Genomic DNA, 19,681 nt, shown 5'->3' with positions numbered 1-19,681 from the left:
ACACAATCCTCTAAATGGGGCCTAACTGGGGCACTGAGTATAAAGGTTGTTATGTCATGTCCAGTCAAATATGGGGTACAGGGGTACGGTGAAAAGGGTACAATGTTGTTACATCCAGCACCATCTTAGGTACAAAGTGCCCAGGTATAGAATCTTAGTTACAGAAACCATTGGGACTGGGTTTGGTGTGTTCAAAGTTGAACCGTGAAGGTTAGCAATGTGATCAGGAGGAGTAACTAGGGTGAGAGGCCCGGAGACATGGCTGCTCTTCAATGCACAGTGGCTCAGTGGTTAGCACTGCTGCCTCAATGTGCCTGAGACCTGGGTTCAATCCCACCTTGAAGTTGTACATTCTTGCTGTGCTCCGAGTGTTCCAGTTTCCTCCCGCAGTCCAACAATGTGCAGGTTAGAAGGATTGGCGATGCTAAGTTGGTGGCACGGTGGCACAGTGGTTAGCACTGCTGCCTCACACTGCCAGAGACCAGGGTTCAATTCCCGCCTCAGTCTGTGTGGAGTTTGCACGTTCTCCTCGTGTTTGTGTGAATTTCCTCCGGGTGCTCCGATTTCCTCCCACAATCCAAAAATGTGCAGGTTAGGTGAATTGGCCACGCTAAAGTGCCCGTAGTGTTAGGTGAAGGGGTAAATGTAGGGGAATGGGTGTGTTGTGCTTCGGCGGGTCGGTGTGGACTTGTTGGGCCGAAGGGTCTGTTTCCATACTGTAAGTAATCTAAATCTAAATTACCCATAGTGTCTGGGGATGTGTGGATTAGCCATGGGAAATGCAGGATGTTGGGAGGTGAGAATGCTCTTTGGAGGGTTAGTGTAGACTTGATGGGCTGAATGGCGGGATTCTAAGAAATGGCAATGGCTGCATTTTATTTCCAGCAATGTTATTAACAGAATGCGAAATAATGGGAAGTCCATTTTCTCCAGTGATTCAATGGATTCCTTATATGTCGGAGTGTCAACATGGAAATGTCAAATAGTCAGGGGGCATAAGTTTAAGGTGAGAGGGAAAAGTTGAAAGGAGATGGACAAGGCAGGATTTTTGGACACAAGTAGGTGCCAGGAACATGCTGCCGGGGGAGGTGGGAGCAGCAGGTATGATAGCAATGGTTAAGAGGCATTTAGATAGACACATCAACAGGGACAGAATAGAAGGATACAGACAATGTGCAGGCAGATGGGATTAGTTTAGAATGGTATCATGGTCAGCACAGACTTGGTGGGCCGAAGGGCCTGTTCCTGTGCTCTATTGTTCTATGGACTCAGGAGGGGAGAGAAAACAGGCTGGGAGAAGGGAGGGTGGCGGTGCTGGAGGAGATAGTGCAGGGAGGACCAGGAGGGCGACAGGCAGACAGGACTGTGAAGAGCACAGGCTCAAGAATGGGCTTCCTGCAGACCTAAGAAAGAGACCGAGAATCGAGGATTGAGCAAACCACAACCAATACCGACTGGTAAGGAAGGGAATTCCCTCAGCATTCCCTCATATTAGAAAATCTCACAATAGTGCTAAAATACTACATAATTACATTATATCAGCAAATAACACAATAACATATGTTACATACCGATGCAGGTAAGATCTGGAGGGGTAAAGCCAAACATAAGCTTAATTGCCGTTGTGAACAACTGGTTCCCCAGTACCATCTCTGCTCCTTTGTGATGATCCTCTGGGAGATGCAGCACGTTGAGATACAGGGTGTAGCTGGCTGGTGTGGATCTGCAGGTAGCAGAGGCTGTGAGTTTGAACCAGAGGTGAGCAGAGTTGGTGGATAAACGTGATGAAACGTCCAGTCCTAATGCCTTCTATTATTCCCATCCTGAGAGTGCCTGTTCCTCCCCCACCCACCCCAGTCAAAAATTGATAGGGTTTTTTTTTAACCTTCTACTTGTCAATCTGTCTGCATTTCATCTTCTCGGCCTTTCTGTCTGGGTCCCCGGCCAGTCCTTGCCCCACCAAGACTACCCATTTACCACAAGGGTTTTCTTGTTACTCTTTACAATCACTTGTAAATTCAATGCCGTTTAGGGGAGGTTCACTCAGCTGTTTTGTTGAAGAGGATACCTTGCGAGGAAGGAGTGTGTATCCAGTGGCATTAAGCAGAATGAGGGACAATCTTACTGAAGCTTCAATTCCTGAGGGGACTTGACAGGATGGATGTTGAAAGGATGTAAGAGAGACTAATTGGTGGCACGATTTTTAAATAAATGCTCGCCCATTTAAGACAGAAATGAGGAGAATTTCTTTTTCCCATGGCACTTTTTTTGAGTGAGAGCAGTGTCTTAACCAATAATCATTCCCCTAAAATATACCAACAAGACAAAGATTAACTATCGTTGGTGGGAACTTGCTATGAATTAGTGTTTCTATTAACTTTCAAAATTACCGAATGTACCTGAAAACTGATTCATTGCGTATGGTACACTGTGGGGCTTGGTCTGGATGGGACTGATGGTGTATTAAAGCAAATTCTTTTGCATTACAATCTCAATCTGTGCCCCAAAGACTGTATGATGGTGCAGATTTACCTTGGTGGGGAATACAGCTTGGAAGCATACTTAGAAGAAAGAATAATTGTGTAATGCAGCTGATACATCACTAACTAGGAACCGCTCAGAAAGAAAAATAATGCAACTCTAACTTTATGAACAAAAGACAAAATATTAGTCAATGGTTCGTAATAAATGATAGAGTGACAGAGAGAGAGAGAGAGTACGTTTGTGTGTGTGAGAGAACGAGAGAGAGACTTAACAAACATGATTCTAAACATTGCAATGTTTCCTTCTCAGGTGAATGGGGAAAATGTATGTGCTCTGTCTCACAGTGAGATAGTTGAAGTTTTGCGCAGAGTACAAGGTGTAGTGACACTGACTGTCAGCAGAGAACTGCCTGTGGACACGGTGGATAATCAATCCGAAACGAAATCTTTCCCCAGAACACAATCAATACCTGCTGGTAAGGAGTGGAATTCCCTCAGCACTTCATAAAGAAAATCTGATATTAGTGCTAAAATATAACATAATTAGACTATGTCAGCAAATAACAGAACAACAAATGTTACATTGAAGGAGAAAGAAAGCTAAATGATGTTCAAAGAGGGAGTTTCTTGATTGGTTAAAATAACTCTGTTAAAAAAAGATTTTCAGTGAAGTGTGCTCAATGCCAATAGTATTTGTCCCAGTGGTGGCTTCCAATGGGCTCACAGTTGTAACTACCAGTTTGTAAGAGATGTCACTATTGGATGTGTCCTCAAAGTATCTGGAAGGAAAACAAATCTCAAAGAGGGGGAGGTGTTGATCAGGTAGGAAATCACTCAGTTCTGAGATAACGGGTTGGTATTGCTCATTTATCAAGTTTACGTTGACAACCTTATCGTGTAGCTGCTATTTTCCAACACTTAACAGCTTTGATTTATGGTGGGGCTCACTCAAGTCTTCCTGCTTGAGTTGCCAACCCTCAAGGATAGGCCTGGAGTCCTCAGGAGTTGATGATTCATCTCCGGGACTGTGCAGTATGCAAGCTTGGAGACAAGGCATTGGGATTTTTTTCACTATTGAAAAGATTTGGGCATCGTGGACTGGGCCAGCATTTATTACCTGTACCTAGTTGCCCCTCGAGAAGGTGGTGGTGGGCTGCCTTCTTGAACCGCTGAGTCCACCTACTGTGGGTTGACCCACACCACTGTCAGGGAGGCAATTCCAGGATTTTGATCCAGCGACAGTGAAGGAACTACGACATATTTCCTAGTCAGGATGGTGAGTGGCTAAGGGGATGTTTCGGTGGTTGGACATATCTGCTGTCCTTGTCCTTCTAACTGGAAGTGGCTGTGGGTTTGAAAGGTGCTAAGAAAACCTTAGTGAATTTCGGCATCTAAAAGAAACTGCACACTGCTGCTATTGAGCGTCTGTGATCAGGGAGTGGATGTGATGCCACTCAAGTGGGCAACTTTGTCCCGGATTGTGTGAAGCTTCTCAAGTGTTGTTATAACTGTACTCATTCAAGCAAGTGGGGAGTATTCCACCACACACCTCTCTTGTGCCTTGTAGATAGTGGACAGGCTTTCGGGAATTAGAGGGTTAGTTACTTGCTACATTATTCCTAGCCTCTGACCCGCTATTGTAACCACGGTATTTGTATGGCTAGTCTAGTTCAGTTTCTGGTCAGTGGTAATCCCCACAATGGCAATAGTTGTGTGGTGGGGGGTGGGGGGGGGGGAAATCAGTGATGGTTATTCCAGTGAATGACAAGAGATAAGGATTAGACAAGAGATAAGGATTAGATTCTCTCTGGCCGGAAATGAACACTGCTTGGCAGTTGAGTTACTTGCCATTTGTCAGCCCAAGCCTGGATGTTGTCCAGTTCTAGCTTCATTTGGTCATGGACTGATTTGGTACCTAAGGGTTCATGAACATTATGCAATTATCAATAAACATGCCTAGGTCTAACTTCATGATGGAAGGAAGATTGTTGATGATGCAGATGAAGAAGGTTAGGCCGAGGATACTAACTCAAGGAGGACATGAGGGGATATCCAGGAGCCAAGATGACTGACCTCCAAATACCATAGCCATCTTCCTTTCAACTATTAAAAACTGCTGTTTATTTTATCAGATATTTCTCTTTATCAGATACAAGACTATTGAAAATATGTAATGAGGTTATTGGGTTGACAGTCAACCACCATCCAATTGGGTTACGAGCCTTTTTGCTTTTCCATTGGCGTGGGAAGGCAGTGAGTCACAGAAATAGGCGTGTCAGCCAATTATTGGCTGGAGTCTGGGGCAAGCCATCATGATGAAACCTTCAGGAATAGGTTTAATTGCAGTTGGTTACAATCCTGGTATTAAAATAATCATTTTGCTTTCCATTTAGACAATAGTCAACAATAGAGAAAATGAAATGACACAGTTTTTACAATATCACACCTTCAGCACATTTGTGTATAATATACGGACTTAAAACTGGAGGTTAGAGAGCAGGAATATCATCGATGAGCCAAGGCAAACTCTCCCTCCCACTTTGTATCTTTCTCTGAAGGCAATAGAATGAATTAGCACCTCATGCTACCATCTAGTGGTGGGAGATGGTCCTGCTGCCACATTTTCTCCATTATGGTGTAAACTCTCCATCTCCCTCTTTCTCTCTATCTCTCCAATCGTCTGATTTTCTTTGTATCTGGGGCTGTCAGATAAAGGACTTGACTACACCTTCTGTCCTGGTCTATTCCCACACAAATCCAGTTCCAACTCTGATCAGGACATTGGAAAATGGGAGGCTAGGTATGAAATGACTGCAGTTTCTTTGAATATTGAAATAAATGCTACATCCTTCTCGGGCAGATAAAATCCTCTTTAGTTTCTGTAGTTGTATGAGCACTATACACAATAAGTGGGCATCTGCTTTACTAAACTAGGTTCCCACGGTGGCTCAGTGGTTAGCACTGCTGCCTCATAGCATATGGGACCCAGGTTTGATTCTAGCCTTGGGCAACTGCCTGTGTGGAGTTTGCACATTCTCCCTGTGTCTGTGTGGGTTTCCTCCAGGAGCTCTGGTTTTCTCCCACGGCCCAAGGATGTGCAGGTTGGGTAGCTTGATTATGCTAAATTGCCAGTAGTGCCTGGAGATGTGCAGGCAAGGTGGATTAGCCATGTGGCAATGCAGGATGGTAGGGTATGGGCGGGACGCTCTCCTGAGGGTCTCAGTGTGGACTTGATGGACCAAATGGGAGAAGGTAGGATGACAGATGCTGGAGATCAGAGTGTGGTGCTGGAAAAGCACAGCCGGTCAGGCAGCATCTGGGGAGCAGGAGGGTTGACGTTTTGAGCATAAGCTCTTCATCAGGAATAATGGCGTGGCCCAAGGAGGCTGAGAGATAAATGGGAGGAGGGCTGGGGCTATGGAGGAAGGTAGCTGGGAATGCGAGAAGTAGAAGAAGGTGGGGGGGGGGTTGATGCTGATAGGTTGGAGAGGAGGGTGGAGCAGATAGGTGGGAAGGATGATGGGCAGGTAGGACAGTTCGAGAGGGTGGTGCCAAGTTGGAGGGTTGGATCTGGGATAAGGTGGGGGAAGAGGTAATGAGGAAACTGGTGAAATCCACTTTGATCCTATTTGGTTGGAGGGTCCCAAAGCAGAAGTCCAAAACGGCCTCCTTCCAAACTGTAGGGATTCTGAATTGTTGTTGCATTTTAAGTCCCAAACCAGGTAGAATGTTTCAATTGGGCTCCACTATACGTTTCCAATTCTGAAAGCAGTTTCCAAAGGTTCCCATTCCCTGTCCTTTACAATTCCAGTTCACATTCTGATCTTCATTTTCAGCTGTTACTCGTTACAAAAATGTCTGAAAGTGTGATATTGTAAAAACTGTAGCATTTTATTTTCTCGATTGTTGACCATTGACTAAAATGGAAAACAAAAGGATTATTTTAAAGCCAGGACTGAAAAGAATTGCTGCAGTTTTGAGAAAGCAAATTACTGAAGATCTTTACATACTGTTTTGTACAAGCACTGGGTGATGACATTTGGAAATGACCCTGCACTGGAATGTGTACATAGAAAATGATTTTTTTTTCTGGTTATACTTCTTCTACCCCCACACTACTGTCTAACTTTGGTAGTGCTTATATTTTCACCAGCACCATGTTGTGTGTGTGCAGGTGTGGGACACAGTGAGAGACACAAGGTGTACGAATCTTTATTCAATTTCCACCACCAGGAAGAAAGGAAACATCCGAGTGGCCAGTGACAAGCAGTGTCCTTCTCATCAAAGGGCATTGCTGTGTGATCAAACAATGAAGAGGAGGGCAGGGACTAAATCAAAATAGAGTTGGAGGCGGAAATAATGCACTCCACTCCTTGCAGTGCCCACCTCTCCCTGAACAACTCCAGGGTGTTGGTGGACACCACGTGCTCCTTCTCCAGAGACACCTGGGCTCTAACATAACCGCAGAAGAGGGGCAGGCAGAAGCCCTAACGACCCCCTCCATGGCCCGCTGCCTGGACCTGTTTATGGCCAACCTGGCCAGGCCCAGGACTAGACCCACGAGGTAGTCCCCTGATCTACCCTCCCTCCTCCGCACCAGGTGCCCGAAGATCAGGAGACATAGAGAATGATTTGGATGGTAACAGGTAGCTGATTGGTTTGTGCAATAATAACCAGTTGGGGATGCTTGGTCAGCCTAGCATCTGATCATTGCTAACACTGATCAATGTTATCTGTTCACTCGATTCCTTGAACCAGGTAAATTGGGACTTTGTGTGCTTTAAGTAAATCAGTAATTTCTGTGGCTTTTGTAGAAGTAATGTGGCTTTAGAATTTGCGTAATGTTACACAATCTTGTTTGTTTTTGCAGTCTTGTGACAAGGTAAAATAAAATGTCTCTTAAATAATGTTAATGTGCCCTTACCTGAGCAGACTTCAAGCATGCTTAAGCAACACAAGATCAAGAGTATTATTCTAATCTCCTTCCACCTCTTCCAATTTTAAACATAAGAATTGCCCCTCTGCCTCTCCCACTTCAGTTTAAATTAACCCCCCTTCTCCTGATGCACTTTTTCGGTCAAAGTTGGCTTCCCCCAATCTCAACCTCAGCTCCAAAGGAGTAGCATCAAATGAAACGTGATACTGAGGCAAACAATCAGACAGGTAAGAGAAAGTGAGGACTGCAGATGCTGGAGATCAGAGTCGAGAGTGTGGTGCTGGGAAAGCACAGCAGGTCAGTCAGCATCCGAGGAGCAGGAGAATCGACTTTACAGGCATAAGCCCTTCATCAGGAATGAGGCAGGGAGCCTCTGGGGTGGAGAGATAAATGGGAAGGGGGGTGGAGCAGGGGGGAGGGTTGCAATAGGTGGATGGAGGTGGGGTTAATGGTGATCGGAAGAATGGTGATGAGACTAAATTACTTCACTTAAAAGTTAGGTGTCTTTGCAACTGCTGCTGAAGACAGTTAGGGCTGGGAAAGTCACTTGTCTGGTGCTTCATGGAGTGAGGAATGGGCAGGAAAGTGTTTTTGAAGCTGATCAGCCATGATTGTATGGAACAGTGAAAGAAGTACAATGTGTCCTATGAGCTGCTCCTGGTCCTTTACCAGATGTTCTTATCTCAACAAGAGATTTCATAAATCAACTTCAAAATTCACGCCTCCAACTGCACCAGGGACCTGGGTTTGATGCCAGCCTCAGTGACTGTCTGTGTGGAGTTTGCACATTCTCCCCGTGTCTGTGTGGGTTTCCTCCAGCTACTCTGGTTTCCTCCCACAGTCCAAAGATTTGCAGGTTAGGTGGATTGGCCATGGGAAATGCAGGATTACAGGGATAGTGTCGGGATGTGGATCTGGATGGGATATTCTTCGGAGGGTTGGTGTGGACTTGTTGGGGCGAATAGCCTGTTTCCACATTATAGGGATTCTATGATTCAATGAAAAGCCTTCCCATACAGAATAATGATGTAAACCTCTATATCTAAAAACATATGGATCCTCTACACACAGAACCATTTAAATCACAATTGACTAAATGTACACCTCACGACAAATCATTTTAATGAAATCAGAAAACTCATATCAGCATTTAATAAAATGAAAATGTGTAACCCTCATGTAATAATAGTCTACAAAGTAATCAAACAGATGTGGCAAAATGATTTTTTTTCCCTGTTCATATCTGTTTTTCATTAAAGTTGCTATTAAATATGGAATTTGAAAATTTTTGTTGAATTCTTATGAGAAGCAACTTTTGAATCTCTGTGGTACAGACTAATTGAATCAAGCACATTACTGAACTCACTGTGAGTTATGAGTGTATGAAAGCCATTCTCATAACGGGAAGCAGATTTGTGGGAGACAGAGCAAAAAGAGACAGAGAGGTAATCCGGTCAGACAGGGGCAGGGCAATGTAAAGGAACTGGGGAGAGTGGCAGAAAAAAATTGTGGAGAAGAAGGATCAGAGAAACTTCGGAAAGTAGGAAAAGGGCATTCAGGGAAATTCTGGTGACAATCATACCTAGGAAAATTATAGATGGAAGCTGTTGTTTTAAAGCACACCTGGCCCACCCGTATGAATCTTCGAGGAGAAAGTGAGGACTGCAGACGCTGGCGATCAGAGCTGAAAATGTGTTGCTGGAAAAACGCAGCAGGTCAGGCAGCATCCAAGGAGCAGGAGAATCGACGTTTCGGGCATCAGCCCTTCTTCAGGAATGAGGAGAGTGTGCCAAGCGGGCTAAGATAAAAGGTAGGGAGGAGGGACTTGGGGGAGGGGGCGTTGGAAAAGCGATAGGTGGAAGGAGGTCAAGGTGAGGGTGATAGGCCGGAGTGGGGGTGGGGGCGGAGAGGTCAGGAAGAAGATTGCAGGTTAGGAAGGCGGTGCTGAGTTTGAGGGTTGGGACTGAGACAAGGTGGGGGGAGGGGAAATGAGGAAACTGGAGAAATCTGAGTTCATCACTTGTGGTTGGAGGGTTCCTAGGTGGAAGATGAGGTGCTCTTCCTCCAGCCGTCGTGTTGTTATGGTCTGGCAATGGAGGAGTCCAATGACCTGCATGTCCTTGGTGGATTGGGAGGGGGAACTGAAGTGTTGAGCCACGGGCTGGTTGGGTTGGTTGGTCCAGGTGTGTCAGACGTGTTCTCTGAAACATTCCGCAAGTAGGCATCCTGTCTCCCCAATATAGAGGAGGCCACATCGGGTGCAGCGGATGCAGTAAATGATGTGAGTGGAGGTGCAGGTGAATTTGTGGCAGATATGGAAGGATCCCTTGGGGCCTTGGAGGGAAGTGAGGGGGGAGGTGTGGGCGCAAGTTTTGCATTTCTTGCAGTCGCAGGGAAGGTGCCGGCAGTGGAGGTTGAGTTGGTGGGGGGTGTGGACCTGATGAGGGAGTCATGGAGAGAGTGGTCTTTTCGGAACGCTGATAGGGGAGGGGAGGGAAATATATCCCTAATGGTGGGGTCCGTTTGGAGGTGAGGATGATACGATGTATACGGAGGTTGGTGGGGTGGTAGGTGAGGACCAGTGGGGTTCTGTCCTGGTGTGATTGGAGGGGCGGGGCTCAAGGTTGGAGAAGCGGGAAGTGGAGGAGATGCGGTGGAGGGCATCGTCGATCACAACTGGAGGGAAATCGCGGTCTTTGAAGAAGGAGGCCATCTGGGTTGTACGGTATTGGAACTTGTCCTCCTGGGAGCAGATGCGGCGGAGACGAAGTAATTGGGAATATGGGATGGCATTTTTACAGGGGGCAGGGTGGGAGGAGGTGTAATCGAGGTAGCTGTGAGAGTCGGTCGGTTTATAGTAAATGTCCATGTTGATTCGGTCGCCCGAGATAGAAATGGAGAGGTCTAGGAAGGGGAGGGAGTAGTCTGAGACAGTCCAGGTAAATTTGAGGTCGGGGTGGAAGGTGTTGGTAAAGTGGATGAACTGTTCAACCTCCTCGTGGGAGCACGAGGCAGCGCCGATACAGTCATCGATGTAGCGGAGGAAAAGGTGGGGGGTGGTGCCAGTGTAGCTACCCGTATGAAAGCAACACAGTGCATTGTGGAACGGTGTAACATCATTATACCATATTTGTGTGTGTGTGTATGTGTGTGTGTGTGTTGGGGTATGAGGTTGGGGGTAATACAAAGGCCTGTGGCTGTGTAAGATATACCTTTATGGAGTTGACTATTTAAAGTGAAAATTACCTTATTTTTGAAGTCCCACTTGCCTGTCCAATTGTGAAGAATGATTACAAAATGTGAAACATTGTTGGGAATGTCTTCATCTGATTGCTAGTTTACCGATGAAGACAATACTCAACAATAACCTACCTTTATATAGCGGCTGAAATATCCAAAGCACTTCACAGATGTGTATTTAATCAACATTTTTCAGTGAGCCACAGGAGGAGCTATGAGATGACCAAAACTCTGATTAAAGGCTTTTCATAGCATCTTGTATCAGGTGGACAAGATAAAAATGCAGAGGTTTATGAAGGGAGATTGATTACTCTGCCACTAGTGTTGGGATTGAAGATGGAGACTTCAGGAGGTTGTGGAGCTTGAGGGAGTTAGAAAAGAGGCCATGGAGGAATTTGAACTCCTGAATGGAAATTTTAAACATGGGCTATTTTGCAAATTCATCAGAGAACAAAATTAAAAATCACACAACACCAGGTTATAGTCCAACAGGTTTATTTGGAAGCACTAGCTTTCGGAGCGCTGCTCCTTCATCAGGTGGTTGTGGAGTATAAGATCATAAGACACAGAATTTATAGCTAAAGTTTACAGTGTGATGTAACTGAAATAATATAATGAAAAAGACCTGGATTGTTTGTTAAGTGTCTCATCTTTTAGAATGACCATGCTGGTTTCAGTTCTTTCATATATAAATTCCAGAACTTTCTTAAAGTTACATTCTCAAGTGAACTTCAATAATAGGTGCCATGTTGGCCCAGATAAGGTATTGAAGGTGTCAGGTGTCCTGTGTGATTCTAATCTAAAAAAGGGATTTACTGAATCATACATGGATTCATGCAGTGTGTGTCTATCTGTGTTTGTGTGTGTGTGTCTGTGTCTGTGTAGTGCAGTGGGGTCACCTGTAGTGTGACATGAACCCAAGGTCCCAGTTGAGGTCCTCCCTATGGGTACAGAACTTGGCTATCAGCCTCTGCATGGACACTTTGCATTGTTGCTTGTCCCAAAGTCCGCCTTGGAGGATGGTCACCCGAAGGTCCGAGGCCGAATGTCCCAGACCGCTGAAGTGTTCCCCGACTGGGAGGGAACACTCCTGTCAGTTGATTGTTGTGCAATGTCCATTCATTCATTGCCATAACCTCTGCTTGGTCTCACCAATGTACCATGCCTCAGGGTACCCTTGCCTGCAGCGTAAGAGATAGACAACGTTGGCCGAGTCACATCATGAGTACATACCACGTACACGGTGGGTGGTGTCCCCATATGTAATGGTGACATCTGTGTCCACGTTCTGACATGTCTTGCAGCGTCTACCATGACAAGGTTGTATGGTGTTGGCCTGAAAGCTGGGCATTTTGCTATGAACAATAATCTGTTTGAGGTTTGGTGGTTGTTTAAAGGTGAGAACTGGAGATGTGGGGAAGGTCTTGGTGAGGTGCCCATCCTCATTGATAAGGTGTTGCAGACTGCAAAGAACATGGCAGAGTTTTTCAGCTCCTGGGAAATCCTGGACAATGAAGGGTACCCTGTCGGTTGCAGCTCATGTCTGTCCTCTGAGGAGGTCATTACGGTTTCTTACTGGGGCACGTCAGAACTGGCAGTTGATGAGTTGAGCATCATACCCTGTTCTTAAGAGGGCATCCTTGACTACTTCCAAGTGCCCGTCGTGTTCCTCCGCATCTGAACACGTAGAGTTTGTCTATAGAGGATGGCTGTTTTAATATGTTTCAGGTGGAAGCTAAAGAAGTGTACCGTTGTGAGGTTATCTGTGGGTTTGCGATAGAGTGAGGTGCTGAGGTGCCCATCCTTGAGGGAGATGCGTGTGTCCAAGAATGAGACAGATACTAGAGAGTAGTCCATGATGAGTTTGATGGTGGGCTGAAACTCATTGATATCACTGTGTAGTTGTTTCAGTGGCTCCTCACCATGACTCCAGAGGAAGAAAATGTCGTCAATAGTATTGGTGTATAGTATTGGTTGGAGATCCTGCATAGAGAAGAAGTCTTGTTCGAACCATGGCTTTCAGGACCACATCATACAACCTTGTCATGGCAGATGCTGCAAGATGTGTCAGAGTGTTGACATGGATACCACCATTACGCGTGGGGACACCTCCCACCATGTATGTGGCAGATAATCATGTGACTCAGCCAATGTTGTCTATCTCATACGCTACAGGCAAGGATGCCCCGAGGCATGGTACATTGGCGAGACTGAACAGAGGCTACGGCAACTGAATGGACACCACACAACAATCAACAGACAAGTGTGTTCCCTCCCAGTCGGGGAACATTTCAGCGGTCTGCGCCATTCAACCTCGGACCTTCAGGTGACCATCCTGCAAGGCGGACTTCGGGACAGGCAACAAGGCAAAGTGGCCGAGCAGAGGCTGATCGCCAAGTTTGGTACCCATTGGGATGGCCTCAATCTGGATCTTGGGTTCAGAGCTGTCTCTCACATATGCTCACACATACACTCCCACAGACTTATACCCCATTACACTCAAACTCACACACATAAATACACTCACTCTCTCACAGACACTCATACACCACCCCTCCCCCCACCCCCAGCACACACGCACACATAAGTTTGTGGGGTAATTTGTAGTTGCAGAATTACATTTTATTTCGTTCAAAAACTGCATGAATCCAAGTAAGATTCTGTAACTTTGTTTTAGATTAGAATCAGTCTGAACATTGTGGCACAGACAGCCTCACACAGGGCACCTCACACCTTCAATGCATTATCTGAGCCAACATGGCACTTTTTATTAAAGTTCACTTGAGAATGTAACTTTAAGAAAGTTCTGGAATTTACATATGAAAGAACTGAAACCAGCATGCTCATTCTAAAAGATGAGAGAATTAACAAACAATTCAGGTATTTTTCAAAACATAATTTCAGTTACATCACACTGTAAACTTTTGCTATAAATTCTGTGTCTTATGATCTTACACTCCACAACCACTTGATGAAGGAGCAGCGCTCCGAAAGCTAATGCTTCCAAATTAACCTGTTGGACGATAAGCTGGTGCTGTGTGATTTTTAACTTTGTCCACCCCCTCCAACACCAGCACCTCCAAATCATGAAAGAACAGGACAACATCGTTTTCATTTTTGGACCCCATCTGCTGTAAAGCCTTCACAGTGCTGAGTATCTGACTGCTCAGCGTAGTCGTGACAACCCTCGCTGTTTTCAATGGGGACGATCACATCACCTCAAACTAGGGGCCATAGTGCAAACAGAGAGACAGGAAAACTAGCTGTGAGCTCAGGTGTCATATCATGCTCTAAGCACTCTGTCTTTTGTCAAACAGTTGCTGAAATGTCTTCACTGGGAAAACATTCCTCTGGCAGCAGCATTCCTGAAGGAAGCAGTCACTATACAAATGGTGAACAGCCTTTGGAACAAGTGCAAGGTAATCTTCGAAACCATCTTGCATAGTCCACAACTTGTATTTTGAAATTATTTGTTGAAATGTAAGAAACAAGTTCAGAATAGAGTTTTAACAAAATAGACCAACTGAATTTTGCAATAAATTTCGGTGATTCCCTGTGGACATTTTTAACCAGGTGGCACATGGTTGGCACTGCCGCCTCACAGCACCGGCTTCAATTCCAGCCTCAGGTGACTGCGTAGGTTTCCTCCAGGTGCTCCGTGTTTCCATCCACAGTCCAAAGATGGACAGGTTAGTTGGATAGGCCATGTTAAATTGCCCCATAGTGTCCAGGATAGGTGGATTATTCATAGTTAATGTTGGGTTGTGCTGCTAGGATGTGGGTCTGGGTGGGATGCCCTTTGGAGGGTTAGTGTAGACTCAATGGGCTGAGTGGCCTCTTTCCACACTGTCAGGATTCTATGATGCTATCAAACACCTCACAGAGTCATAGAGATGTACAGCTCAGAAACAGACCCTTTAGTCCAACTTATTCATGCCAACGAAATACTCTAAATTAATCTCGTCCAATTTGTCAGCATTTGACCCATATCCCGCTCAACCCTTCCTATTTATATACCCATCCAGATGCCTTTTAAATGTTGCAATTGCACCAGCCTCCACCATTTCCTCTAACACCTCATTCTATACATACCCCATCCTCTGTGTGAAAGAATTGCCTCTCAGATCCCTTTTAAATCTTTCCCCTCCCACTTAAACCTATGCCCCCTAGTTTTAGACACCTCCCTCCGCACCTCTACCCCCCCCCCCCCCCCCCCCCCCCCCCCGCCCCCGGCAATATCCTTGTAAATCTTTTATTAACTCTTTCAAGTTTCACAACATTTTACAGATACATCCTTCAGGATTGAGGAGTGATGCCTATTTAACATGCTGTCTAATGTTGGCCATTACTGATGGGGTGTCAATTTGGCATTCTGCCCACTCTTGACAGCAATGCGGCTTTGGTGGAGATTCGCACAGAATGTTACGAAGACCATTCAGCCCATAGTGCCTGTGCCAGCCCTCTGGGGGAATCTGTCAGTCAGTCAGTCATATTTGTTACAAATGGCAGGGTGATCCATCTGCTCCTTTAGGCTGGGAGTCGGTGTGGGGAGTGGTCAGTTTCATTGGGACGGGGTGGGGTGAGGCTTCTAGCATCATACTTTTTGAAACCAGCGCAAAGAACATACATGGAATAGTGTAGGTTAGCTGGGCTTCAGATTGGTATGACAGGTCGGCGCAACATCGAGGGCCAAAGGGCCTGTACTGCGCTGTAATGTTCTATGTTCTAAGTTCTATGTAGAAGGCAAGATGGGATTGTCTTCCAAAGGAATAATGCTAAGGAAAGAAACCAGGTAATGCCAGGCTGTAACCCAGGAATGACATCGGGAGACCCCTTGTGGGGTTGGCTGACCTCTGTGCCCTTTACCAGATGGGCCATTTGCCCCCAAATGAGCTGATGCCCCCATCTTCAAGAATGTGAGCCACTGACGTAATTGAGAGTTCGGGTCTGGATCCACCTGTGCTGGAAAAAAAGAGATAATGCTGAGACATTTTGGTCCATTTTGTTCCTTGGAGAAGGAGGCCCCTCTGTACCAGTTTGCTCAACAATCCTGCTTGATGAACCTTCCCTCTCTCTCTCCCCATGACCTTTTGCGATAAGTGAGGCCAATGAAATGGATATTCCACTTGGCCCCCAGATTGCAGTGAGCAGCAGATGGTTAAGATGCCTGGATCCTGTCCTGTAACAGACTGGGTAGGTGTGGGGAACCCCCCCCCCCCCAGCAGGACAGCCAGCTCTGGAAACCTTCCCTGACTGAGTCCTGGAGTCGCCCCAGGAGGGCCTGCAGCAGTGAGTCTTGCGAGCCTGGAATGGGAGTTGGGGCCTGCAGATGTATTAGCAGTGTGGACAGAAGGCTTTTCTTTCACTAAAGGTTTATGCAAGTTTGGAGAAAGAGAGCGAGAGGTGGGGGGAGGGGGTTGTTGGGAGAGAGAGGGGGCTGTTGGGGTAGAGAGGGGGCTGGGGGGGAGAGAGGGGGCTGGGGGGGGAGAGAGAAAGAATGAGAAGAGAGAGAGAGGAGAGAGAGAAGGGGGGGGGGAAGAGAGAGAAGAGAGAGAGAGGGAGAGAGAAGAGAGAGAGAGGATGGAGAGAGAAAGAAGAGAGAGTGCGTGAGAGAGAGAGAGGGGGAGAGAGAGCACCTTTATCGTGAAGGACCTCTTCTCTCTCTCTCTCTCTCTCTCTCTTCCTCACCCTCCCTTTGTTGCTTCTTTCAAACTGGACAGCTTCTGATTGGTGTCCCGAACATTGAGTGCCTATCCGTTACACTGAAATGGATGAACTCGGCTGCAGTTAACTAAATACACCTTGAAATTTGCAACAAGTGCCTTTTCTGCCCCTTAGGGTGGGTTTAGCACCCAGATACAGTCGTCTGTTTCTCTTTTTCCCACTGTGGTAAATCTAGTCTATTTACTTGCGGAGTGTTTCCAGTGTGCTCTGCTTTCGGTTCAGATTTTCTAACTTTGCAATCATTTGCTCTGGTTCCCCTCATACCCCAGCCAGCTTGGAAAGTCACCACTGGGGCAATGGAGCTTTCCAGGCACAGAAGGCTGTGGAGGCCAAGTCATTGAGTGCACTGAACAGAGAGATTTATTCATAAGAGGATCGAGGGTTACAGCGAGGAGAATGGGGTTGAGAAACACATCAGCCACAATTGAAGGGTGGAGCAGACTGGATGGGCTGAATGGCCTAATTCTGCTCCGATATCTTATGGTGTTATCCTGGCCACACTGAATGAGCCTCAGCTTCCAGCATAACCCCAGTCTTTCCATTTTGTGTATTGTGTTGTGAGCAGCTCCCACTGTTACACCTGCAGTGTTGTATTCTGTCTGAAGTTTGCCTTTACGCCTGTTCTCCTGTATTGCTGGGATATTTAAACGATTTATCTACATGCAATGGTTGAAATGCACCTTGTGTTCTATTGCTCTGAGCTCATTATGCCATTTGGAGACTAAATGGTCTGGTTTTTACATACTAGTCAAACCATCATCCCAGCTTCCACCCGATGAACGAGTAAGAAAAGGTGATATTGAACTCGAACTATTAACTCAGTTTCTCTTTCCAAAAATGCTACCAGACCTGTTGCGTTTCTCCAGATTTTTGATTCTTATTATGAACAAAAAGATTTGAAGTTATACAGTGCTTTTAAAGACCACTGGATGTCTCACCTGAAGTGTTGACTTCTCCACCTCCTGATGCTGCCTGGCTTGTTGTGTTCTTCCAGCCTCCTGCTTGCCTACTATCTGCAGTTTTTTTTGTCTCAAATTACTTTACAGCAAGCAGGATGTTTTCTGTGTGTAACAGTCACTATTGTAATGTGGAAATTAGTACTCAGCAAGGTCTCCTAAATAGCCAGGTAATCATGAACAAATAGTCAAACAGCACAGAAACAGACCCTTCGGTCCAACCCATCCATGCAAACCAGGTTTCCCGAACTAAACTATTTGACATGTCCCTCTAAACCTTTTCTATTCACTTGCCTGTCCAAATGTCTTTTAAATGCTGTAAATGTATCTTCCTCTGGCAGTTAATTCCAAATACAAACCATCCTCTGTGTGAAAAAGTTGTCCCTCAGGTACCTTTTACATCTTTTCCCTCTCACCTTAAACCTCTACCCTCAACAGTTGAACTCCAGACCCAAGGGGAAAGAACTTGGCTATTCACCTTATCGCTGTCTCTCATGATTTGATCAACCTCCATAAGGTCACCCCTCCACCTCCTACACTAAATTTTCCTGCTCTTACCTTTGTATTTGAACTTCTACACTGTAAACATACACACGTATATTTGTATCAATAGTTATTGATGCTCACATAGGTTTATTTTTTATTTGTCAGAGATACAATTTTCACAGCACAATCCACAAGCGTTTGATTCTGAACACATGAGTGAAGATCCTGGAGATTCCTGGGAGGTAAGAGAAAAGATCTCAGCCGCACTCCACAAACTTGGCGGAGTTGTCACAGGTGACCTCTGACCCTGACTCCGCCAGAGTTTCCCAGGTCTGGCTGAGACACTTAAGGTAAATATGGTGGGATGTGCCGGTACCCGTTCAGGCCTGTTTGAGTCTTGCATGACTGGAATGGGAGTTGGGGCCTGCAGATGTATTAGCAGTGTGGACAGAAGGCCAATTTGATCATATGCAATTTTTCGTTCAACCAGGCCCAGAAATGCCAATTCTGCCCTCAAGTGCCCTGTGCAAATCTGACATGGTCAGAACGCAGGGAAATTCCCAACATTGAGTATTTCTTTACAATCCACTCCCATTGATATCAATGCCCATGTTTCAGCAGAGTAGTTATGACAGCACAATCCTCTGCGTCCTAGCTGCAGCAAGCATCTGAGCAGAAATCTAACAAGTCCCTATCCTATCTGACTTTTTCAAGTGTCCAAGTCTCTGAAATGTTCTCCCAGCATTCTCAGTGGGGGCTGAGGATGACGGGGCTAGAATTGGGATTTGAATACAGCGCTATGCTTCACGTATGGACACAACATAAATCCAGCCACATGTTCAAAACAAAGAACCACCCTTCAGTCCCTGTAACCAGAAACCCGATTACAATGACTAATTCACAAGAACATTGTGTCATTTAAGACAACCCTAGGCTCACTGAAGAAATGAACTATGGTTTACGAGTGATCTTCGCTGTTTGTCAATATAAGAAGCCATTTGACATACTTTATTTAAAATGTTCTGTCATAGAATCATAGGATCCCTGGAATGTGGAAGCAGGCCGTTCAGCCTATCGAGTCTGCACCCACCCTCCAAAGAGCACCCCACCCAATCCCACTCCCCCATCCTATGTCTGTAACCCCGCATTTACCCTGATAATCCACCTAACCTGCACATCTTTGGACTGTGGGAGGAAACTAGAGCACCCGGAGGAAACCCACACAGACACAGGGAGAATGTACATGTACATAAAAAGAATTCAGCTTGGAAATTACAATCAAAGTGTAATTGGAAAGTGCAATCAAATTCAGTTTGTCTCCTTACAATAGGATAGATCTGATAAACAGGAGCAAATTGTCATTAATTCAGAAAAGACTTTAAACTCTAAGATGCATATTAAATCCAGTGTGGTTGGTATTTGTTGATTAAATGATATTCTAATTTTTCTAACAGTTTTTTTAAGAAGTCTCTTTCATTACAGAGATACAACGGGTGGTAGTTTAACCTGAGGATTGTGACACTTAAGGTGAGGGGAGAGGTTGAGGAGAGTCCTTTGTGATAACCTCAACTGGTGTGGGAATTGAAGCCACACTGTTAGCATCACTCTGTGATGCAAGCCAGCCAACTGAACTACCTGACTCCCAACAAGTGTAAATAAAGCATCTATAATCGTGCATAATTTGCACATGTAACACAGGAAAATAACAACTAGCACTACATAATGTACCACAATTAAGTACATATGTTTCAGATGATAAAATTGCATGTTGTAAAATAGAAAATTCTCCTCAACTCTGACCTTTTTGCTAATTATTTAAATTCTAATTGCCAGCATTCACACCAATGAAACAGTTT

At 45.5% G+C, this 19,681-nt stretch overlaps 1 protein-coding gene across 7 annotated transcripts in view; it reads left to right on the top strand.

The window, feature by feature from the left end:
- The window catches only part of ptpn20 (protein tyrosine phosphatase non-receptor type 20), a 436,259-nt gene that overhangs the window by 358,495 nt on the left and 58,083 nt on the right, over positions 1-19,681 (top strand). For all 7 annotated transcript variants that reach the window (XM_072583170.1, XM_072583173.1, XM_072583172.1 and 4 more), the window contains 3 exons: positions 2,794-2,959; positions 13,977-14,078; positions 17,991-18,067. In XM_072583170.1, the coding sequence (XP_072439271.1) occupies positions 2,794-2,959; positions 13,977-14,078; positions 17,991-18,067 (345 nt within the window). The remainder of the gene's footprint in view (positions 1-2,793; positions 2,960-13,976; positions 14,079-17,990; positions 18,068-19,681) is intronic.

This window comes from Chiloscyllium punctatum, chromosome 13 (assembly GCF_047496795.1).
Source record: "Chiloscyllium punctatum isolate Juve2018m chromosome 13, sChiPun1.3, whole genome shotgun sequence".
NCBI lineage: Eukaryota > Metazoa > Chordata > Chondrichthyes > Orectolobiformes > Hemiscylliidae > Chiloscyllium > Chiloscyllium punctatum.
This window is presented reverse-complemented; position numbering and strand designations above follow the sequence as displayed.